Below are 24904 nucleotides of genomic sequence, written 5' to 3' on the forward strand. Positions count from 1 at the left end.
AGGAAATTAATCGAGGGTTTTGGCTATGAGGAAAGTATCATGGGAAGTGAATGCGGGAGCGTTCCAAGGTCTCTAAGTAAAGGAGACTAGGGCAGACAAAAGGTATCTTGTAAATTGGTGGGGTTATTTTTAAGTAGTAACAATGCAAAAAACACTTCATGATGTTTAGCTTTTTCTAGACTACCCCTTTGCAAACTTCATCCAGCACAAATCCAATAATGGCTTTTATTTGTTGATATCTTTCTGGGATTCAGCTTAAAGAGAACACCAGAATAGTAATAGGTCTGAAGGATGAAATTCATCCAAAAGCAAACGGCCAACACAAGTTCAGTGCACTGCTTAAGCCCCACTTACAACTTATTTTAAGGCTTTAGTGGCATGTGAGCAATGCATAAGTTTTGTACTAGCCTGGTGCATAAAGATAAATTTCCCCTTGAAAGTAGCAGTAGGGACATTACACTGAACCAATGTTCATTTTCCTCACTTCATTATCTTCCAGCATCAGAGCTATTGATTTAAGGCATGGTGTGGAGGGATCACAGGAAGAGAACTGTCTGGAGAACTTCTCACCCAATTACAGCATTTTATAATTGGCCAAATTTAATGCTAAAACAAGTTTAGTGTCCCTGTAATCTGTGAATGTCACACACACAAAACCTGCAAGTAAAAGTAATGCCCTCTGATAGCTCCAGTACTCCATGGAGCCATGTAACTGAAAGATAATCCTGTTAAATGAAGTGTGTTATCCACATGCTCAGTTTACTGTGCTAATACTCTCCCAGCAGATAAAGCCCTTGCTTCCAAACACTCAATATACCTAATGTTATTCTTGTTCCTCTCTGGCACAAATACAGCATCTTTCACAGTAAAACTCTTGCCTCGTGCTTTTGTCCTTTTTTAAAGGAAAAAAAGACAAAAGATTACAAAATTGCCTCTTTGAGGTTATTTTTAAAAATAATTTTCATGCTTAGCTGCAATGTCCAAACATGTTTTATATAAATTTGCTTTTCAGTCTTCTTTCCTAAGCAGCTGATTAAAAATGATTAATAAACAGACTGCACCCTCTTTACTCTTCGGCTGTGTCTAGACTAGCAAGTTTTTCTGCAAAATCAGATGATTTTGCGGAAAAACTTGCCAGCTGTCTACACTGGCCGCTTGAATTTCCGGAAAAGCACTGACAATCTCACGTAAGATCGTCAGTGCTTTTCCGGAAATACTATGCTGCTCCCGTTTGGGCAAAAGTCTTTTTCCGAAAGACTTTTGCGCAAAAGGGCCAGTGTAAACAGCACAGTACTGTTTTCCGCAAAAAAAGCCCCGATCATGAAAATGGCGATCGGGGCTTTTTTGCGGAAAATCGTGTCTAGATTGGCCACGGACGCTTTTCTGCAAAAAGTGCTTTTGCGGAAAAGCATCTTGCCAATCTAGACGTGCTTTTCCGAAAATGCTTTTAACGGAAAACTTTTCCATTAAAAGCATTTTCGGAAAATCATGCCAGTGTAGTCGTAGCCTTCTTGTACCTGTTTCAGCCAATAGTGCAGTTTTTAATTGTTGCTAAGGGACTTCAGATGATGAAAGATGAACTGCTAATATGAAGAGCAGGAGAACAGAGCTAGGTTAAAATATTTCATCTAGTGACTGATATGAGGCATCATAGATGCAAAAAAGGTCAATATTGTCAGTCATTTTTCAATCTGTTCAAATCTACATCTTAGTGAACTGACATTGATAACAAACTTAGTCTACCCTTATTAACTTGCAGGTGCTACCATGATCTCAAGATAATAAATCTTAATTGAATGGGTGACAAATTTAGTGCAGATAACATGCAGGCCCAGTAGTGGCAGGTGACAAGGTAATTTTCTTCTAAATTTTATAGACTGCATATAAAAAAGTCTACTTGCCAACAGACACTTTTGTTCTGAAAGTGTACTGGCTGAACACTGCAGCAATCATGTGTCCAGCCATGCAGCCACAGTTGTGCAATACTTGGCATTTCAGAGCCAATTTCCTTATCCCAACATTTCCTACGCCTCACCCCAACTTTATCCCCCAGAAGCTCTATCTGTAGCATGACTGACTTGACAAGCATAGGCCCCCTGTTTTTTGAAAGCACCAAACATGCTGTCATATGAAATAACTTGAGATGTTCATTACCCTGCAGTTCTGCTCGGACGAGAGATCTTGCCTCTGAGGAAGAGCGAATGGATGATTTTCAAACAGTGCCATATGCTCTGAGAACAAGTCTGCTGTGCCCAGCCGACTTGAATAGGATCACTTTGGTTCTGTCCTGCTGAACCTCATGCAGTGCTTTGGATGCAAGAGGAAACACATAACAGAACTTTTTCCTCAGCATGTAAGAAAAACATCCGAGTATGGATTTCTGCCTTCTCTCAATCAGAACTTCTGACATTTGTTTTGACTTTCAGTAAACAATTCAATTTCCAAATGTCATAGAGGATTTGAACGACCACATATGATAGTCCCCGTTTGTATCAAGAAGGTCACTAAGGCATTTTAAAACTTGTTAGATGGACCAACTTTGTTTCAAATGCACAATTTCCAAAAAACTATTCCAAAAAGAAGCAACTAAGCTCTTCCATGAAGGTCCACGTGATAGATCACATTCATAAGGTCTGCACTAGTTGAGCCTCATCTCTGGGAGAAAGGATTCTGGGAGAACTTTCAACTCTAGCAAATGTATGTGGACTTTGCACTCTTGAGGTTTTCCAAGATTATGCACAGCTCCAAGATCCTTGATGTGCTCCTCAACCCAGATTTTATGCAACACTGTAAGAAGAAAGCTAAGAGAAGGGCAACCCCTTCTAAATGTACACTGGTAGTATCCACAACAGCAGTGAGTATTTGACCCACTAAGGTGAAAATATTTCTACATGGGTCGCATTTGCATGCTTGCAAAGAGAGATGACATGGGTGCAGGTATCCATCAGGCCTCACACATATGATAAAATCTTGTAGGACCATCTAGCATGGACATAGCTAGGTTCACTGCCTGCAGTAAATAACCTTGTAGAATTTAGAGTGGGCCTCTTTGAAAGTTGGATTCTGCCCAGGGACCAAGTTTGATTTCATTTAGTTTACTCTCAGACAAAGAGCTCTGAAGAAAGAGTAAGTCTCACAGGGAATACATTATTTCACAATAAGACTGGGCTCTAATGAACCAATTATCTAGATGCAGATACACCTGTAAATCTTGTCAACACAAATGGACTGCACTCACCATTAGTGACTCTGTGAACACCCTTCAGACTGCTAGCTTGTACAAGTTGTTTTCTCTATAAACCTAAGGGAAGATGCCTTACAAAGATACAGAAATAGGCATCTTGAAAGGATAAGGACCCTGAACCAATCCTGCAGATTGAAAAAAGGGACTGGATTCTCCCCAAAGAAACCATAATTAGGCTTTCCTCAGCTTTCCTCCTCCACCCTTTTTTGCAAAGGTTCAGGAAGCGTAATGGGCATCACAAAAGGCTCTGATATCATTCAGAGAAAAGGAGATGATGCTCTCATCAGATAATGAGATAAGACAATTATACTTTTGAAGATTTGATTTCACATCAGGAATATCAGTACTCCTGGGAATTCCTATGGAGGTAGCAGAGGGATCCCTGCTAAATCCTTCATCTTCTCAGATTTTTTGGAAGAGTGGGAAACCATGGTCTCGTCCAATATATCTATGGATGACACTGAGTTTTTCCAGAATTGTGGTTTCCATTGCAACATAGCCCTGATCTACACTAGGACCTTATTCCAAAATAACCGCCCTAAGTTCAAATTTGTAAGGGGTGCATCCACACTTCCAAGCCTGTATTTTTTTTTAAATAAAGTGCTGGGGAATTCAAACTTTGTACTCCTACATTTTATCAGGAGTAATGCTAATTCCGAAATAGTGTGGACGCTCTGGGGCTGCTAATTTGAACTTACTGGCCTCCGGGAGGCCTCCTGCAGCTTCCCAGAGTGCTTCCTGGGGCTTTAAGTCCAAGGTAGCACACCCACATTAACAGAGCCTGCCTCAGACTAATTTCGATGCTTCCCCATAGTAAGGACATGCTAGTTAGAAGGTGTTAAATCGGGCGTTCTTAAGCTGAAATTAGTAATAGTTTCCTAATGTAGATATGGCCAGAGGCTTCTCTGCACAGCATTAATGGTAAGACTGTTCCAAAGAATATCTTGCTTGAAGTTATGATGGACCCTAAGAGGAAGTAAGTTGGAGCTGGGCAGCGATGATGGCTCTGTGTCTCAGGCATTCCCACCACTGGAGCCTTCAAAGGATATTGGCTCCTGGCATTTAGATAAGATGGCACAGATCCCTGACATGGATGACTGATCCAGCGAGTCTGGATCCAAACAAGTTCTACTCTTCTCCAAGATCCAGGGAAGCAGACCATTTTTCTTACTAAGACGCCTCTTGAGTTTGCTGGAGTCACAGCTGCTTACCCACTGTCCTTAGCTGTGGAAACCCATTTTGATGGCTCATTGCAGGATGAGTTTACCAGAGGACAAGCCCATGAGAGGATGAGCCCTTTTGGCCTGAAATTCTGTACCAAATCTTCCTTTGACAGCGAAGGAGGCATAGCAGCCATACTGCTTCCACCTAGGGAGGCAATGAGACCTTCAGCTGAGATCATAAGAAGCACTTCTCTTGAATATCTAAAGTAAGAATTTCATTGACGAGGAAAAAAAACTTTAAAAACTCTGATTTTAAGATAGGTCTGCCAAAGTGAACAACAGCAAAACATTGACAAAACAGTCCATAATGTTTTCAAAAAAGCTTTTAATCCTACGACTAACTCTAACAAAACCTCAATTTACCATTGCTTTTGCTTGTTTAACAAAACTGAAAAAAAAGAGGCTGTTCTATTACTTTACCAGCAGATGGAGAGAAAAGAACTAGGGGCACTATAAGGGTGCGTCTACACTACACGTGGAGCTCAAAATAAGCTATGCAAACTGCATAGCTTATTTCGAGTTAATTTCAAAATAGCTTATTTCGAAATTTGGCAATGTCTACACAGCACTTACTTTGAAATAAATTGCTATTCCGAAACGTCCCTTACACCTTGTGAAATGAGGTTTCCTGGGACATTGGAAAGAGAGCCAGTAATATTTTGAAATAATGGGCGGACTCAAAGACATGGAATAGCTATTTCAGGATACCTCCAGTATTCCGAAATAGCACTGCAGTGTAGAAGTAGCCCAAGAGGGGCTAGGCAATTAGTCAACCTATGAATTGTTCATGCCTCTCCGAGCCCTGAGCTATACTACTGCATTGCAAGGATGCGTAACCACATGGCTAGGCATTCTACTTCTAGAGCAGGGTATGGAGTGCAAGAAAGCTCTTTTTGCCCCCCTCTCATCCATTAAAACATACTGACAGCAATACTGCAAACTTCTCTACAAATCATATAACCAGAAGCCATTAAGAAATATTTTCCTTTCCTTGAAGAACCAACCAAAAAGGCAAAAGCTTGTTTGTGGTGGAGAGAAACTGTTCACAGTAAATAGCTTAATATTTAACAGATCTGTAAAATACTTGAGAACACAGCTCAGATAGGACAGGAACATGACAGTCCAGACATTGACAATATTATTGTGCTAATGTCTGCCACCAGAGGTCACTGTAACATGAAAAAGATAGTGCTAGTCTGTGATTTATCTGTGCCAGATGAATAATCTACAAAAGAGGGAGTGAGCTGACATTATGAGTTTAGCAAAATTTCTAGTTTGCATGCTAAGTACTTGTAGTCAACCCAGTAACTTCTGTACAAAAGCAAAATATTCCCCATAGAAAAGAAATGACTCCAGCAACATTACTAATTCAAATAAAGTAGTGAAATAATAGAAAGCCATTTTTTAAAATGGAAATTCATGGTAAAATATCAATTTCCCACCAAAAACTTTTCAAGTTTATAGCCTTGCTTTTATAAACAGGTTTTCCCATTATGGGAGTTAACATATTATTGCACAGCAGAAACACATCTACTTATGTTCTTCAGAGTTGTCAAGTTTCTTAAAATAAGGCTCCTTCTATTTGCAGGATAAAGGGATAATTATTTGTGATACATCTGCTGTTTAGAAGTAATATCAGACATCTGAAGTTTATTCTACATTGTAATGATGTAAGAGTATTAAAAAAGGTTTTAAAGTAGAGCTGGTCAGATCACTTTTAGACAAAAGACAGATACCGTCTCTAGTAAAAGAGGCTTCCCAACTAGCACTCTTTTAAACCATAAATAAAAAACAAAAGTCACACACTGCCAAAGTCTTCCTTTGAAATCTGTGTTGTGTTTGCTCACCTCTGTTAACTACACCAACCTTTAGCTGTGCTCAACCTTGCAGCTAAGCTCTTTTGCCATCTTCACACATGACCATCAACACATCCAACTGAGAAGCTAAAACTGTTGCTCAACGATTTTGAATTCAATAGAAAAAAATAGTCTGAGTAGTTTAAACTTAAAGACACTACCTACAGAGCAACCAGAGAAGTAAGGAAAGATGGCACAGAAAGCACAGCAAATGCAAGGTATGACCCAGTAACCCAAACAGAGTTTTTTTGTTTTGTCTGAAACGACTTTTCCCTTTTCTCATAGGTGACCTTTTAATCCTTTTTGTGCTGGCAATTCCCAGAGCATCCTTTGCCAGCAACAGTCTTTGTGCTAGAAACATATAATGCCCACTCCTAACATGTGAGAACATACGCACACTTGTGCACGCACACACGGGAACAGACCAGCACTCACACAGGCACATGCTTTCAATTCCTTTTCAGTGTACTGGAAACCCACCGTATCCCCCTGCCTGGATGGGTGTTTTTGGAGAAGCACACGCATACAGACTAAAATCCTCCGTCTGGAAGCCAGCCCGGTTTAATGAGGGCTCAGATGCACTGCGGTGAATTTTTGGCAATGACCGAGCCAGAAGCTCAATGGAGGCAAGGATCTAAAACAAGCAGAAAACAACAGAAGATCAATCCCAGTGTGGCAGAGTAACACCCAAAAACCAAAGGCAGAACATTGAAGAATTACAAGCAATGAGTGGCTTAAGGTCAACCAAGCCACTACTTTTTAAAACAGCTTAACATTTTGCAGTCTAGTTTTTATACTTTCTGAGAAGGCTGAAAAGAACATTTATAGAGAAATTGCATCACTTTTCACCCTAAGGAATATACTGTCTCTTCTTCATTGACTCCGATGAAGGTGACAGTATTTTTTTGTTTACTTTCTTGTTTATGCACTAGCATCAAGATGTTACCAGGAATGACCATAGCTTTGGAAATAGTTTGATTCAAACTACTACCACAAATTCAGCAGAGGGATCTCACTTTTTTATATTTTTAAATGTTGAGCTATGTGCTTAATAAATACATATATACATACATACAGCTACAATTGTTTAGAATCCAAAGATATTTTTCCAGATAGGGACTGGATGGTTAAGATTTGCAACAAAACTACACGACAATTTCCATTTATAGTATTTGGGGGTATAAACATTTCAGAGGATATACAGTAAGTACTAAAATTGAGACATTAATGCAGCATCCATTTGCTGTGTGAATGGGCCTTCTTTAATTCTTCATCAATGCATGTTGTTCTCTCCCAACTACATACATATCATTTTAATATTTATTTATTTGTACTTTGCTAACTACACTTGCCAACTATGCGCTTAACTATACATTCTTACTTATACTGGTCTTCAGATGGAACTCATGTCCTAGTTCAAAGGAAAACAGTCAATATGCACATACATTTCTTAGACCAGGGCTTCTTAATGCATGAGTTGTGACACAAAACTGTGTTGCCAGCATGCCACAATGTGTCAAAAGGTCATGTGGGAGGTGAGAGGGAAGAGAGGATGTTACAGAGCCCACTGCATGCTGACCCGACGACTGAGGTTTCTATGGCTCTAGTTCTGTGACTAGGGTTGGCTCCCCATTTTTGGCTTTGTGACCTGGAGCACAGAGTCACATTGATGATCAGGTTTATCCCAACCACCCCTTCCATCACCATGACAGGGAAAGAGCCAGGCCAAATTTGATTAAGTGGTTCTGTGTCCCTTTTAAGCCTGGCCAGAACCTCTGGAACACCGCAATGTCCGGAGCATGGAGCAATGCCTAACCTGTTTGTGAGACTGGACACACCATGCTGGTATACACATTGCACTTATTTAGTACTTACAATGTTAATGTATATATTATATTATTCCTGGGAGATTCTGTGCCAAAAAAAAAAAAATTCTGCACACTATTTTAAAATTTTGCATATTTTATTAGTCAAAATAATACAATATTCAATTCAGTTTCAATTATTTTGGTAATTTATTTCAAAATATCTGTCAGCAAGCATGTCTGTAATAATACAGGCAACAAAACAGATTCAGGAGATGATTTTTGACAAATAGATTTACCACCAGGCATATTAATACAGAATTCTGTGTAATAATTCATTTAAACTGCAGTATAGAACTGTATTTCCCATACCACTCAGAAACAGTGCAAAGGCATGGGGAAGTCAGAGGTAACAGAGCAGCTGAGAGTGAGGGAAGTAATTGCTGGAAAGCGGTCTGGGTATGAACTTGAAGGGTTGTTGGGTATGGTTGGGAAAACCACAGAACAGTTTTTTTGGAGAAAGCTAGGGGTAGGAAAGAATTGTTAGGGAGTAACCCCATGCAGACTAGGGATGTAATAGCGTAGTCAATTAACCATTTAACCGATAAGTAAAAGCTTACAGGTTAATGCTATAGACTACACACATTTCCCCCCCTCCCAGTAATCTTTTTTAGTAGGCTGGCCAGCAGCCTGGCTCAGTCCTGGCTTGCAATGGGTCCAGGACCCACCCCTGCTGTGGCTCTGCAGTTAAAGTATATCAAGAGCTAGGCAGGCAGGAGCCCAGCTCAGTCCCTGCTTGTGCCGGGTCTGGGAGATCAGACCTCCCCTAGGAAGGAGCTACTGCCACCCTGCACTGCTGCAGGGCGACAGGCAGTTGGTCCGTGAGGGGAGCTGGTTTTTAAACTGGCTCCCCTCGTGGACAAGCTCCCACCTGGCACCGCTCGCTACTGCTTCTCAGACAGAGGCAGCAGTCCTGAGTGGCAGGGGGCTTCTCGGGAGTAAGGCCAGAGTGCACTGGCTGCTGGCCCTGCCCCCGGGTACTATTGAATAGTTGAATAACCAATAAAAATTCATGAGGTTAATTGACTATTCAATTAACTGATATTTAACATCCCTAATGCAGACCCTGGCTAACACCTAGCCTCTCCCATTCAACCATGCACATCCTTCCCTGTCCCCATGTGGCTCTGTGCTCCCACTCAGCCATCACCCCCACACAGCTCTGTACCCCCTTCCCGTATGCCTATGTATCCTGTACCCCGTCAGCCAGCCCTGTCCTTTTATCTCCATGTGTCTCTGCACTCCTCCTCCTTTGCCTGGCACTTCCCCCCTTTCTGTGGCCTTTTACCTCAACTCCCATTCAGCCCCTACCTCAGTCTTTGACCCTCTATCAGTCTCACAGTGCCCGTCACCCACTGCAGGCTCTTTCTCTTCCCTATCTTAGCAGACCAGGATAGCAATAGAGACTGTGAAATGTAAAGGGAGATCAGAGAGCCTAAAAGAATAAAAAAAAAAACCCTCAATAATAATTGGGGTTATTCCCATATTGACATGTACCCTGTATAGCATACACATCACCTCAGGATGGGGCACAGATATAAAGTTTATTGACACCTTAAATTGACTGCTTTTTAGAGCTGCTGGTTCTGGAACCCACAAGAAGAGAGGCAATTCTTGATTTATTCCTAAGTGGAGCACAGGATCTGGTCCAAGAGATAGAGGACTATAACTGGACTGCTTAGAAAAAGTGACCATAATATAATTACATTTAACATACCTGTAGTGGGAAAAACATCACAGCAGCCCAACACTGTGGAATTTAATTTCAGAAATGGGAACTATGCAAAAATTAGGTTAGTTAAACAGATATTAAAAGGTGCAGTGCTAAAAGTAAAATACCTGTAAGCTGCATGGAAACTTTTCAAAGACACCATAATAGAGGTTCAACTTAAATAACAAAAAAGTGCCTCCATGGCTTAACAACCAAGTAAAAGAAGCATTTAGAAGAGATAAAAAGGTGTAGCTTTAAAAGTGGAAGTTAAATCCTAGTGATAAAAATAGAAAGGAGCATAACATCTGTCAAATGAAGTGTAAAAATATAATTAGAAAGGCCAACAAGGAATTTGAAGAACAGCTAGCTAAAAATTCATAAATTAATAGCATTTTTTTGTACATCAGAAGCAGGAGACCTGCTAAACAACCAGTGGGGTCACTAGACAACTGAGATGCTAAAGGAGCACTCAAAGACAATAAGGTCACTGTAGAGAAATTGAATGAATTCTTTGCATTAGTATTATGTCTGAGGATATTAAGAAGATTCTCAAAACTGAGCCATTTTTTTTAGGTGATAAATCTGAAGGAATTTTCCCAGATTGAGATATGATTAGGATACAAATTGATAAACCCGTCACCAGGATCAGATGACATTCACCCAAAGGTTCTGAAAGAACTCAAATGTGAAATTGCAGAACTACTAACTGTGGTTTGTAATCTATTTTTTAAATCTTCTTCTGTAACAAATAACTGGAAGATAGCTAATGTGATGCCAATCTTTAAAACAGGCTCTAGAGGTGATAATGGCAATTACAGACTGGTAAATCTAACGTCAGTACCAAGCAAATTAGTTGAAACTATAGTAAAGAACAAAATTGTTGGGCACATAGTTATACATAATTTGTTGGGGAAAAGCCAATATAGTTTCTGTAAAGGGAAATCATACCTCACAAATCTACTAGAATTATTTGAGGGGATCCCTCTAAAGATTTTCCATCCCTGAGCGGAGAGAGTTTTGTCTTGTGCACCAACATTGAGGTCATGTGCACTGTTCAGATGTGTGCCACTGTGGCATCCAAGTTAGTATCAAATACCTTATATATATTTTGTAAAATGTTATGGAAGAAAGAATACTAAAATAAGAGATAATTAACAAGGTTCATTACTTTATATGTTTATTTAATATGAAGTAAAATAAAAAGAAAATTAATACTGCAAAATTTTCAGTAGCCAACTTCCTCTGTTTATAGCCCTCTCTCAGAGCCTCCCCCAGCTAGATGTAGAGTAGATAATCTCCCTTCCACTCCTATGATTACTGTTGGAATTCAGAACACCAAAAGGATGCTGGAGGGTTTGCTAGCAATACCAGAAGTATGAGATCCAGCAGAAAAGTTTGAACTTAGCATCTCTCAACTTTTACTAGGATACCAAGGCATGACTACAGTGCATCAATGCAGGAATGCTGAAAGAGTGAAAGATGTATCTAAGCCTCCTTTATCTTCCATCTTGACAGAAGCAAGTCCAGCTGCTGTTGTATGTTAAATTAGCCTCAAGGCTACTCTAAGTCTGCATTGCCCATAGTTCAATAGAAATCATAGGAGGCCAAGAAAAATCACAGTGCAACACTGCTCTAGTTTTCCTCCAGAATGCCCCTATCTTGGGAGCTTTATGGAAGGGGAAGGGAGGTTGAGGGTTACCACAGAGTCATTCCATTGGTTCTAAGCAAGACAGGGAGCCCCTTACCTACATTGGGAATAAAACCCAAGTAGGGGAGTGAGATCACTGTCTTTAGGGTACCTTTGTGCCACCGGAGTGTAAAATGGCCACAGTGTATAATGCTGTACAAATAGCATGAACACCCACTGGCACAGCCAGCTTGAATCCGGGGCAGGGTGCTCCTTTCCCCCTCTGCAGCGGTGACAGGAGCCTAAGGCACACTTCTGTGGGAGTCAACATCACTGCCCTCTCCCTGGCTGGGTCTCTGCTCTGCTCACCCTCCATGCAGTGTCTGAGCCATGTGGTTGCTGTCTGCACAGGGAGGCAGAGCAGCAGTAGCACAAGTGGCAGATAGTACTGTATGGGCTGCAGTGGGTCAGGGTGCTGAGTAGAGCCGCCATTAAACTTCCTCCCCCCCATGTTGTACCACGACCCAAACCCTGGCACAGCCACAGTGCAGCCCCAGGCCCAACCCCGACAGCTGCCCCGTGGCCTGCCCTGAGAGCAGCTACCACGTGGCCCTAGCCCAGCTCCAGTCCTTCCCCAGGGCTGACTGTGGCCACAGCTGCGTGGTGACTTCCCAGCTGCTCTTAGGTGGTGGCCCCAGCCGCCTGAGGAGCTGCTGCCACCACTGCTGCTATGCAGCATTGGCTTTGGCCCCGGCTTCACCCACCAAAGGTGCCACTGCTGCGGTCACGCAATCCTGGGCTGGCCCTGGCTGTTGGAGGAGCCGCCGCCAAGGCCATGTGGTCCTGGGCTGGCCCCGGCAGCTGGAGGAATGCCTGCCACCAGAGGAGCAGCCACTGCCACGTGGCCCTGGTCCCAGCCATGACCCCCGGAGCAGCTGGGCAGTTATTATGTGGCCCTGGCCACAGCCCTGGGGAGTCAAGGACAGCACAGAGCTGCCTGGCTGAGCCTCCCCTACTCCGTAGGAGCAGCTCATCTTCCATCAGAAGACTATTGCATGGCCCTTCAACGGAGGTGGGCAGGTAGAGAAATTTTTGTGCATGGCTGCGCAGGCGTGCATCTTAGGGGGAATTATGTTCAACAAACATGTGGTCAAGGGCGATCCAGTGGATACAGTGTACTTAGATTTCCAGAAAGCCTTTGACAAGGTCCTTCACCAAAGGCTCTTAAGTAAGCTGTCATGGGATAAGAGGAAAAGTCTTCTCGTGGACTGATAGCTTGTTAAAAGTTAGGAAACAAAGAGTAGGAATAAATGGTCAGTTTTCAGAATGGAAAGAGGTATCTAGTGGTGTCCTGCAGTGATCTCTACTGGGACCAATCCTATTCAACATAATTATAATTGATCTGGAGAAAGAGGGAAAAAATTAAGGTGGCAAAATTTGCAGATGATACTAGCTTACTTTAGATAGTTAAATCCAAAGAGTTTCATCAAAAGGATCTCACAAAACTAGGTGACTAGACAACAAAATGGCAAATTAATTTTAATGTTGATAAATGCAAAGTAATGCATATTATAAAACATAATTCCAACTATACGTACAAAATTAGCTATTGCCACTCAAGAGAGATATCTTGGAGTCACTGTGGATAGTTCTCTGAAAACATCCACTCGATGTGCAGCAGCAGTCAAAAAAGCAAACAATGTTAGGAATAATTCAAAAAGGGATAGAGAATAAGACAGAGAATATCTTATTGCCACAATATAAATCCATGATATGCCCACATCCTGAATACTGTGTACAGCTGTGGTCACCTCATCTAAAAAAACTATCTTGGCATTAGAAAAAGTTCAGAGAAGGACATAAAAAATTATTAGGGATTTGGAACAACTGTCATATGAGGGGAGATTAAAAAGACCAGGAATTTTCAGTTTAGAAAAGAGGAGACTAAGGAGGAGGATATGATAGAGATCTTTTAAAATCATGACTGGTATGGAGAAAGTGAATAAAGAAAAGTTATTTACTTGTTTCCCATAACAAAAGAACAAGGGGTCACCAAATGAAATTAATAGATAGCAGGTTTAAAATAAACAAAAGGAAGTATTTCTTCACACAAAGCACAGTCATAAGAACATAAGAATGGCCATACTGGGTCAGACCAAAGGACCATCTAGCCCAGGCATGTCAAATTTGAAACCTACTGAGGGCCACACAAATGAAAACTGATAGCTTTCAGGGTCACCAAAGAACATGTACTCCTATCGTAAAGTCGTAATTATTATTATAGATTAGGTTTTAGGTATATTTTTAGATATTTTTTCAGGTCTTATTTGACTAAAATGCAATAATTTGACATGTAAAATTGTTGTCGTTTGCTTGTATATATTTTAATTTAATTATAAATTTAAGGTACTTTTTAATTTTTTATGATACAAAACTTGTTGAAATAAAAACAAGTATAGACAGTGGTTAATCAAATAGAACAGGCTTCTGTGAAAATTTAAGATACTTCGTAAGTTTGAGATTTTGCATAAACATATAATTATTCGTGCATTTGCAAAACAAGGACATATTTATTGATATAAAATTAATACATTTTGTGAGTTTATTTGGGAATAAATAAATAAAAACCAAAATAGTAGCAAAATATTCCCCGCTGCTCCCCCGGAGTCAGGCACTCCCGGTCCCACTCGTGCTCTACCCCAAGGCCTCACCACTCCCCCAGAGCCAGGCACCCCCTGCTCTAAGCCAATGTCTCCCCCCTCTCCCAGAGCCAGGCACTCCTAACCCCCCCAACTTAATGCCTCACTCCTCCCTCAAAGCCAGGCACCCAACGCCCTCCAAACTAATGCCTCCCCTCTCCCCCAGAGCCAGGCACTCCCAGACCCTGCTCTAACCTAATGCCTGAGTCCCGAAGCCGCCACTGCTGCTGCCTCCGCCGCCACCACACTTCTTCCTCCAGGTGCTGGGGCACATGAGCAGAGCAGCTGACAGTGAACAGGTGCTTGATGCTGCGCGCAGAGCGGCCAGCTAGCCGTGAGCACATGCTGGAGCGCTGAGCGCAGAGCAGCAGGCCAGTCAGCTGTGATCTACACTCGGCCATGTGCTCAGAGCAGCCAGTGGGCCGCATTTTATTCTTTCATAAAAAAGGAGTGGCGGGCCTGTTTGACATGCCTGATCTAGCCCAATAGTCTGTCTGCCAACAGTGGCCAGTGCTAGATGGCCCAGAGGGAGTGAACAGAATGGGGAATCATCCCGTGATCCCTCTCCTGTCATCTATTTCCAGCCCCGGACAAACAGAGGCTAGGGACACCTTTCCTACTCATCCTGACTAATAGCCACTGATGGACCTAACCTCCACGAATTTATCTAGTTCTTAGTCAATCTGTGGATCTCCTTGTCAGAAAATGTTGTGAAAACCAGAACATTAACAGGGTTCAAAAAAGAACTACCAGTAGATAAATTTATGGAGGAAAGGTCCATGAATGGCAATTAGCCAGGATGGGTAGGAATGGTGTGTCCTTAGCCTCAGTTTGTCAGAAGCTGGGAATGGAGGACAGGAGAGGGATCACTTGATAATTACCTGTTCTGTTCATTCCCTCTAGGGCATCTGGCTGTGGCTACTGTTGGAAGACAGGATACTGGGTTAGAAGGACCTTATATACATACATACATTATATGTGCAGCACATGAAATATGCACACACACAGTGGCACAGAATTCTCCCAGGAGTACTATATATTATAGGTAAAAAATATTTTGTATGCCAGATGTTTTTTGCACTAATGTTATGTACTGTGTCATGGGAGGCCATCAAAGTTTACAAATGGATCTTGACCTCAATATGGATGAGAATCACTATTGTAGACTACTTTTTGCCTCCCACTGCAATCCAATTTACCTGTGGAAAGAGGGGTCTCTCATCTCTCTTCTTCTTCAAGCACTCTGCCATTAGCCTCTTCATGGCTTTTGGACAGTTACTTCGCACTTTACTGAGATCTGGAGATAGGTATCCTCGTCCCACCATAAAAATGATCTTTTATTTTTAAAATAAAAGGGAAAGGGAAAGGGAAAATTCGTAAAACATAACCATGTAGCAAGTTAAAAAGAATTGCACATACTTAACTATCTTTTGAGCTGAAACGTGTACATTCCAGCAGTAGTTCCTTACACATATATGTATACAGTACATTCCACACTATTTAGGACTAATGATTCTGCTGATATGTTTCATAAACCACTTCAGCAGAAAAGAAGTACTCTTCCCTCCTTTCCCCCTTTAAAAAGGAATTAAGGGAGAATCATACATGCTAGTAGATAATACTATTTACACTAAAGCATACAAGGAACAATTCTTGAGCACCAAAAGAGGTTATAAGAAGAATAAATGGATCTGATGCAGATCTAAAAGATAAATATTCCGTGCCATTTAATGATTTTACACTATTTTATCCAGAATAAGTGGCAAATTCGCACATTAGGAGAATTAAAGAAATATATCACACCATATATTTTTCCATCATACATTCTCTTTGATTCTCTTCTGACTATGTTTTCTTAACACAGTGGGAAAGAAGAGCTAGTCTTTCTTCTACTGAACCAGAGTGCTATAGATCTAGTTCGTCTGGAAATAGATCTTATATTTTCAGTATTAATTTATTGAACAAAGCCTCCATTTCAAAAAGGACTTGAAACTGAAGCACACAACTCCAAATCAACAAAGATCTAGATGGAAAGCACTGTAAAGTATGGTGTATCTTCTTTTAGAAATATGAAGCAGACATTATTATATCAAGCCAAGCTCAAATGTAACGGAGCTTGAACATTGTGTTGATACTAAAACACCTCTTCAAACAAGTCAAAGATCTATTCATACTGTAACAATCACTATCGTCACTGAGTAATTTAGCCAGATGGATCCAGAAGGTGTGTTGTGACTTACATTTAAAGAAAAGTAATTATTTTATGTTTTGTATGGGAGGCAAAACAGTTACATGTCAAGTTACATATGGAGACTGCTTATGCTAACATATTCTACTGCTCCTAATTTAAACTGTAGACTGAAAAGTTTTTGACCTCTCTTTAGGAGATAACTTAAAAGTTCCCCCACAACTCCCAAGCACCAACCATGTATCCTCTGTAAAGACTTTTCTAGTCTACCCTTTGCTTATGCTGCACAGAAACAGACTTTTCATCATCCAGGAGATAGCATTCTTTAGACTACAGTAAATATTTAGTACTGAAATTACTGATAATTTGTTTTTGTTTTGATTTCAATGTTACATGTTAAATTAACATTAAACACTTTATTTTTTTTTAAGTTACAAGCAGGAAAACATCACAACAAGAACAGTAGTCCTGAGGCCTGCATAACCTATAAATAGGTATGCTGAGGTTCAATTACATCACAGAGCAGGAGAGACAATAAACAGGAGTGACATAGATTTTGCCCATTTCCAACTTGGACTTAACTTTTCATGTCAGAGCTGAACTTTTCGTCATGGCCTAGATCTGTCAAAACATACAGCACCCTATTTACATCCTTTTCAGTCAATGGACCAAGAAAGATAAACTCAAGGCATTTCACTGCATTTTACAGATCAGCTGCACCTGTGGTTTAAAGTTTGTTACAGAAAACAGTCAGCATCCATGTCATCTATCACCAGGCAGACGAAACTGATTCATGAGTCAGAGCTGTCAAAAAAGTTAAAATGTAACAGGGCCAAGTACAACTTGTAAGTGGTAACAGTCTCCTGGCTGGCAATGTGGGCATTTTTCTTCCTTTAAAAAGATGTAAAATGCAGAAACAAGAAAGCAAATGAGTCACTCAAGATCTGATGAACTGTGAAGCATTTTGATATACAGGCAGTCCCCGGGTTACATGGATCCAACTTACATCGGATCCCTACTTACAAATGGGGTGAGGCAACCCCGCACTAGCTGCTTCGCCCCAGCAGACTAGGGAGACACGAAGCTAGCGCCCCCCCCCCCCAGCAGACCAGGGAGATGCGGAGCGGCTTTTCTCAGCAGACACCTCAGCTTGAGAATAAAGGACTGAGGGAAGTGAGGTGTGGGAGAATAAAACTGAGCTCTGGAGAAATGTTTGGCTAGAGTTTCCCCTACAATATGTACCAGTTCCGACTTACATACAAATTCAACTTAAGAACAAACCTACAGTCCCTATCTTGTACGTAACCCGGGGACTGCCTGTATATGGAAGTAGCCTGTCACAAAAATGTCTCTTTCACTACCTGGTGAAACTCACTGCATGGCCAGTTCAGTTGGTTTCTCAGTCACAAATACACACTGGGCTGTTTATCTTTCACCAAAGTGTGTATTCATTCCCCTCTTACATAATAACAATACAGGTTTATAGCAAGGGTTGGCTTCCCTGATGCCTAGCCCAGGCTTGCTATCTGAGGGTATGTCTACACTGCGCGGGTTTTCCGGGATACCGCTGCATCCAAGGAACGCGTTTGCTCTTCCACTTTTTTTTTGAAGAGCAAATGTGCTCCTTTGGGGAGTCCTGTATATCTCATTCTACAAGGGATAAGGACTCTACCAAAAGACTGGGCCTAATGGCAGAAAAACCTCTTCTGGAAAAGCGATTGGAAAAACTGCAGAGCACAATTTGTGTAGCTTTTCAAAAAAACCCAAAAAACACACACACTATAGTGTAGACCTAGCCTGAGCCCCTCCAGAGATGCCCCTTGCTGACTGTTTCCTCCCCTTATATTTTTTTCCAAATACCTTGTTAACCCAGTGGTAGAAATGTAGCTGTGTTAGCTACATAGTCCTGTTTTTTGTTCTTGTTAACCCAGTGATTGTCACCCAGATGCTCACAGTTCCCCAACACAAAGAGTGTAATAGCCGTTAGTGAGCCTGCAGTCTTCACCAGCTGCAGCACTGTCTGTGATCAAGGGACTGATAACACCCTGTCACAAAACCAGATAAAATTAAGTTCTGTGATGAGCATTGCTATGGATGCATTTCTAAAGTACTGACACTATAAAAACAGGGCGGGAGACACAATGTAACAAATGGCATCACCCAAACCTTAGACAGTTTTCAATAAAGGTCAAGTCTCACCCCCCCTTCCAATTTCCATCTTAAACACTGGAAAATTATGAAGTAAGCACTCTGAACACTGTTACATGGAGCCATATTATGCTTCCTCAACACTGTGTGACTGATTAGTTGTTCACAATTAACCAGTCTTCTTCAAGGGTATGCAGACTTTGGAAAGTCATGTGTTTCACCAAGCAGACCCAGGGATCTGCTGAAAACCTGAATATCAATTAACTAATAATAGAATACTAGGACTGAAAGGGACCTCGAGAGGTCATCGAGTACAGATCCCTGCCCTCATGGCAGGACCAAATACTGTCTAGACCATCCCTGATAGACATTTATCTAACCTACTCTTAAATATCTCCACAGATTGAGATTCCACAACCTCCCTGGGCAATTTATTCCAGTGTTTGACTACCCTGACAGTTAGGAAATTTTTCCTAATGTTCAACCTAAACCTCCCTTGCTGCAGTTTAAGCCCATTGCTTCTTGTTCTATCCTCAGAGGCCAAGATGAACAAGTTTTCTCCCTCCTTCTTATGACACCCTTTTAGATACCTGAAAACTGCTATCATGTCCCCCATCAATCTTCTATTTTCTAAACTAAACAAACCCAATTCTTTCAGCCTTCCTTCATAGGTCATGTTCTCTAGACCTTTAATCATTCTTGTTGCTCTTCTCTGGACCCTCTCCAATTTCTCCATATCTTTCTTGAAATGACATGCCCAGAACTGGACACAATGGTCCAACTGAGGCCTAACTAGCGCAGAGTAGAGCAGAAGAATGACTTCTCGTGTCTTGCTCACAACACACCTGTTAATGCATCCCAGAATCATGTTTGCTTTTTTTGCAACAGCATCACTCTGCTGACTCATATGCAGCTTGTGGTCTCCCTAAATCCCCTAAATCCCTTTCTGCCGTACTCCTTTCTAGACAGTCACTTCCCATTCTGTATGTGTGAAACTGATCGTTCCTTCCTAAGTGGAGCATTTTGCATTTGTCTTTATTAAACTTTACATCATCCTGTTTACCTCAGACCATTTCTCCAATTTGTCCAGATCATTTTGAATTATGACCCTATCCTCCAGCTTAGTCGCAACCCCTCCCAGCTTGGTATCATCTGCAAACTTAATAAGTGTACTTTCTATGCCAATATCTAAATCGTTGATGAAGATATTGAAGGAAGCCGGTCCCAAAACAGACCCCTGTGGAATCCCACTTATTATACCTTTCCAGCAGGATTGTGAACCATTAATAACTACTCTCTGAGTAGGGTTATCCAGCCAGTTATGCACCCACCTTATAGTAGCCCCATCTAAGTTGTATTTGCCTAGTTTATTGATAAGAATATCATGTGAGACCATATCAAACGCCTTACTAAAGTCTAGGTATATCACATCCACCGCTTCTCCCTTATCCACAAGACTCGTTATTCTATCAAAGAAAGCTATCAGATTGGTTTGACATGATTTGTTCTTTACAAATCCATGCTGGCTGTTCCCTATCACCTTGCCACCTTCCAAGTGTTTACAGATGATTTCCTTAATTATTTGCTCCATTATCTTCCCTGGCACAGAAGTTAAACTAACTGGTCTGTAGTTTCCTGGGTTGTTCTTATTTCCCTTTTTATAAATGAGCACTATATTTTCCCTTTTCCAGTCCTCTGGAATCTTTCCTGTCTCCCATGATTTTCCAAAGATGATAGCCAGAGGCTCAGATTCCTCCTCTATCAGCTCCTTGAGTATTCTAGGATGCACTTCATCAGGCCCTGGTGACTTGCAGGCATCTAACTTTTCTAGGTGATTTTTAACTTGTTCTTTTTTTATTTTATCTTCTAAACTTACCTCCTTCCCACTAGAATTCACTATATTAAGCATTCCTTCAGACTTCTCGGTGAAGACCGAAACAAAGAAGTGATTAAGCATCTCTGCCATTTCCAAATTTCCTGTTACTGTTTCTCCCTCCACACTGACCGGAGGGCCTACCCTATCCTTGGTCTTCCTCTTGCTTCTTATGTATTTATAAAAAGGGTATAATATATACCCTTTTCAGTGTTTGAGATAAAAACAGGACACTTAATATGTTTGTCTCCTTAGTTCTGGACTATTTCATAAGCCTATGTTAATATGAATTAATCAGGAAGGAAGAAGATCGAGAAATGTGACTATATGGAAGATCACCTTCTTTTTGAAGAATTATTATTAAAACTAAATTAAATTGCAATAAATAACAAGTTATCTATTTAAACAGATTCTTGCCACACAGTTTTCAGAATCTGAAAACCCACAATTGCAGTAAGAAAAATGGTAAAAGATTAAAAGAAGTGTGAGAATGGTGGTAGGTGCCTGAAGTGAGCATATACTGAGCAGAAGGAGCACCTGAAAAATATTAGCATGTTCACTTTGCTAGTCTAAATTATTCTGCACTTCAGTTAACACCTACAGCAGACAAGTGAGCAAGTGCAATGAAAGCCTCCCTTAATCGGTGCTCTCTTTACCTGGTCTCTGTTGTTGATGTTTGAGTATGGTAACTGCCCAGTCATCAGCTCATAAAGAACAATCCCAAATGCATATACATCTGATTGAAAACTATAAGGGTTTTTATCTTGCATCCTGATTACTTCTGGTGCCTGTACCATAAAAGGAAAGAGAATGATTCTGCATTTTATCTTATGTCAGGCTGCTATATCACATACCAAATATGAAACTTTTGTTTTTAAAACAACAAACAGTGAAACAATATTAAGTGAGGTTCCATGCAAAGGCAGTCTTAGGTTCTGACAGTTCAAAGTCAGTTTTAGGTTCTGACTGCTCAATGGCAAAACACATAGACTTCCATATTCTCTCTCTCTTCAGTATTGACTACCCAGTATCTCTCAGTTAGTTACTATCCGAGACATTTTTGTTATAATCTTGTACCTTTGGTAATATATAACTGGATTTATTCAGGTCCACTATTCAAAACAGATGTTCCAGAATTACTGAGACTAAAGCATTAATATTGTGTGTCTGAACACGAATTTCTAAATCCATTGGTTATCCAACTGGATGAGTTCATTGCTGAATTATGATAGGCAAACTGACACTTTATGGTCTGAGAAGCAATTTTGAAACTGGAATTACAAACCTGGCCACCACCAAAGTTTTAAGGTGTGTGATTAGGAAGGGGTTAAATTGGTCTAAACAAAAGTCCTTAAATAAGTTGCTTCTGAAGAGGTAATCTTGATAATCTTTATGACAGTTTCTTCACAACAGCTACACTTGAATATATCTAACTTAAAAACAAATTATTTTAAACAAACTCATGAGAACATTTCAGATTTTGCTGATTTTTTAAAAATATACTTAAAGAGGAGTTACAGATATTAATTTAGTTGATCTTGACCATGTCATCTTAAGTCTGATTTTATATGGCTGTGCACTTGGGATGGTGTTCAGAAATCTTTAGTCAAAATGGAAACAGTTTGAAAGAACAGGAGCTAACTCTTCAAAGGCCATCTACAGCCAAATAATTTGAAAGGAATACACCATTCCCCTATACTTACCATCCATAGAATGGACCCGGACAATTGTTCAAACTGATGGGACCCACTCCATCGTGATTTCACTGTAGCAAGACCAAAATCACCTATTTTTACAGTAAGGTCTTCATGAAGAAATATATCTATGGAGGAGATGTAAAGGAAAAGAAGAACTAACCCTATGTTTTCCTACCAAGCAAAACATGTTAAATGACTTTTTGCTTTCGGTGTTAGTTGTACCAATCTGTAGCATCCAGCCACAGTATACTTTTCAAGTTATCAGTTCTTACATAGGTCTAGATTCTGCATACCCAGCATATATAAAATCCTATCCCCTAAGCAGGGATGGGCAAGAGGTGGCTAGCAGGCTGTATCTGGCCCGCCAAGCCGCCACTGGCACCTTTACTACAGAGCAGGTGCAGCTGCTGTAAACAGCAGGCTGCTAATTGCTATGCAGTCTGGGCAGTGAGGAAAAAGCTTTGTGCACTGTCCCCGCCCCCTAGCAAAATCCCTCAGTTCCCATTGACCAGTTTCTGGCCAATAGGAGCTGAGAAATTTTGCAGAAGGCAGGGGCAGCGAATGAAGCCTCCTCACTCCCTCCTTGTGCTGGAGCAAAGCCATATGCATCAGCCCACCCAGCACACAGACAGTGATCCTGTCTCAGGTTGCTTCAGAGCTGCTGGCTGGGAGCCACCTAGATAAGCAACTCCCAGCCAGAGCCTGCATATGGCACCCCATCCCCTTTTTCCCCCCCAACTACCTGCCCCAGGCCACAACCCAAACCCTCTCCCCACCTCCTGCAGGTCACAAGTCCCTCCCAGACCCTGCACCCTCTCCTATTCTCCTCCCATAGGCCATAATTCTTTCCTGCATCCTTGCCCCTGCATCCTATCCCCTGCCCCACGTCACCACCCAAGCCCTCTGCAACCTCTTTCCCCACTTCTCCTGGGGCACAATTCCCTCCCAAACTCTGCAGTCTCTCCTACACGCCAGAATCCTCTACTGCATCCATTACCCCTTTTGGCCCTGCACCCAAGCCCTACTCCAGATCATAACTCCAGATCCCTCCTCCACCCAAACTCCCTTTCAGACCCAAACTCCCTCCTGCACCCCAGTTCTCTATCTCAAGCTCCCTTTTACACCCTACCTACTGTTCCAGACCCAGTGCCCCCTCCACAGAACTGCAGCCCTTGACCACTTACCAAAATCTTGGAGTGGCCCTCCCATTAAAAATTATTGCCCAACCCTGCCCTAAAGTTAGCCCTAAAGTTAGCTATAATGTTTAGACTAGTATTAAGCAGATAATCACATTACAATGTCTAATTCTTAAATGGCTCCAGGAAACTGCAGATATAGTGGAAGTCTGTGACTGAGTTGTAAGTATCCTTTCACGTTCATAAAATGAATGGTTATCTGAAGTGAATGTTGATTCTGCCACAAAACTTGCTTTCGCTTTGTTAACATATTACAAGGTGTAATGGGTATTTTTTTATTTTGCTCAATTAGTACTTCACACCCACATGTCAACTCTCCTCTAACATTTCTGAAAAGAGTCACATGTGAACGACTGTTCATTTTAAGAAGTTCATTTCTGGCAGAAGAAAGAGGCTTGGTGTCATGTTCCAAGGTTGCATCTTTCAGAAAGGATACTATTACTCTTGAGGTCTCTGTGGATGATTGACTTGGCGTGCAAGTAACTGAAAAGAAACAAATAATTTTTTAGGATGGGTGGTCTCCAACCTTTTTACACCCAAGATCACTTTTTAAATCTCCGAACAGGTGAAGATCTACAGCCCCGCCCCTTCCTTGAAGCCCCACCCCTTCCTTGAAGCACTGCCCTCTCTATTCTCCTCCTGTCCATCACTTGCTATCCCCAGCCCTTACTTACACACTCTGATAAACAGTTTATTTTTAAATTATGCGATGTATAAAATTAAAATCACGTGTTTATAGTTATGAAATTAATGGTCTGTTTTTTATTCATGCTATTTAAATCTAAAATGAAGCATTTATAATTATACATTTTGTGGGGACAGAGTTCTGCGGCGGGGGGCAGGGAAGAGGGAACAGAGTGCTGGGAGGGCAGAGGACAGGGTTCTGCAGCAAGGGACAGAGTGCCAGTGGAGACAGGAATAGGGACAGCGCTCTGTGGCTGGGGACAGGAGAGTGGGGACAGAATTCTGTGGCTCAGGACAGGGGAGTGGGGACAGAGTTCAGGGAGTGGGGACAGGGGAGTGGGGACAGCGTTCTGTGGCTGGGGACAGGGGAGTGGGGACAGCGTTCTGTGGCTGGGGACAGGGGAGTGGGGACAGAGTTCGGGGAGTTCGGGGAGTGGGGACAAAGTTCTGTGGCTGGGGACAGGGGAGTGGGGACAGAGTTCTGTGGCTGGAGACGGGAGTGGGGACAGAGTTCAGGGAGTGGGGACAGGGGAGTGGGGACAGAGTTCTGTGGCTGGGGACGGGAGTGGGGACAGAGTTCTGTGGCTGGGGACAGAGTTCTGTGGCTGGGGACGGGAGTGGGGACAGAGTTCGGGGAGTGGGGACAGGGGAGTGGGGACAGGGGAGTGGGGACAGAGTTCTGTAGCTGGGGACGGGAGTGGGGACAGAGTTCGGGGAGTGGGGACAGGGGAGTGGAGACAGAGTTCTGTAGCTGGGGACGGGAGTGGGGACAGAGTTCGGGGAGTGGCGACAGGAGAGTAGGGACAGAGTTCTGTCGCAGGGGAGTGGGGAGAGGGGTGCCAGTGGGGACAGGGGAGTGGGGTGCTGGTGTGGGCAGAGAGTCCCCCGCATCT

At 41.9% G+C, this 24904-nt stretch overlaps 1 protein-coding gene across 4 annotated transcripts in view; it reads right to left on the bottom strand.

Moving 5' to 3' along the window:
- Positions 1-24904, bottom strand: part of BRAF (B-Raf proto-oncogene, serine/threonine kinase) — a 131511-nt gene that overhangs the window by 9765 nt on the left and 96842 nt on the right. For all 4 annotated transcript variants that reach the window (XM_075939782.1, XM_075939791.1, XM_075939774.1 and 1 more), the window contains 5 exons: positions 23764-23810; positions 22138-22256; positions 21091-21222; positions 15425-15559; positions 6804-6957 (listed from right to left, as the gene is read on the bottom strand). In XM_075939782.1, the coding sequence (XP_075795897.1) occupies positions 6804-6957; positions 15425-15559; positions 21091-21222; positions 22138-22256; positions 23764-23810 (587 nt within the window). The remainder of the gene's footprint in view (positions 1-6803; positions 6958-15424; positions 15560-21090; positions 21223-22137; positions 22257-23763; positions 23811-24904) is intronic.

The sequence above is a fragment of the Pelodiscus sinensis genome, chromosome 1 (genome assembly GCF_049634645.1).
Source record: "Pelodiscus sinensis isolate JC-2024 chromosome 1, ASM4963464v1, whole genome shotgun sequence".
In the NCBI taxonomy this organism is placed as follows: Eukaryota; Metazoa; Chordata; order Testudines; family Trionychidae; genus Pelodiscus; species Pelodiscus sinensis.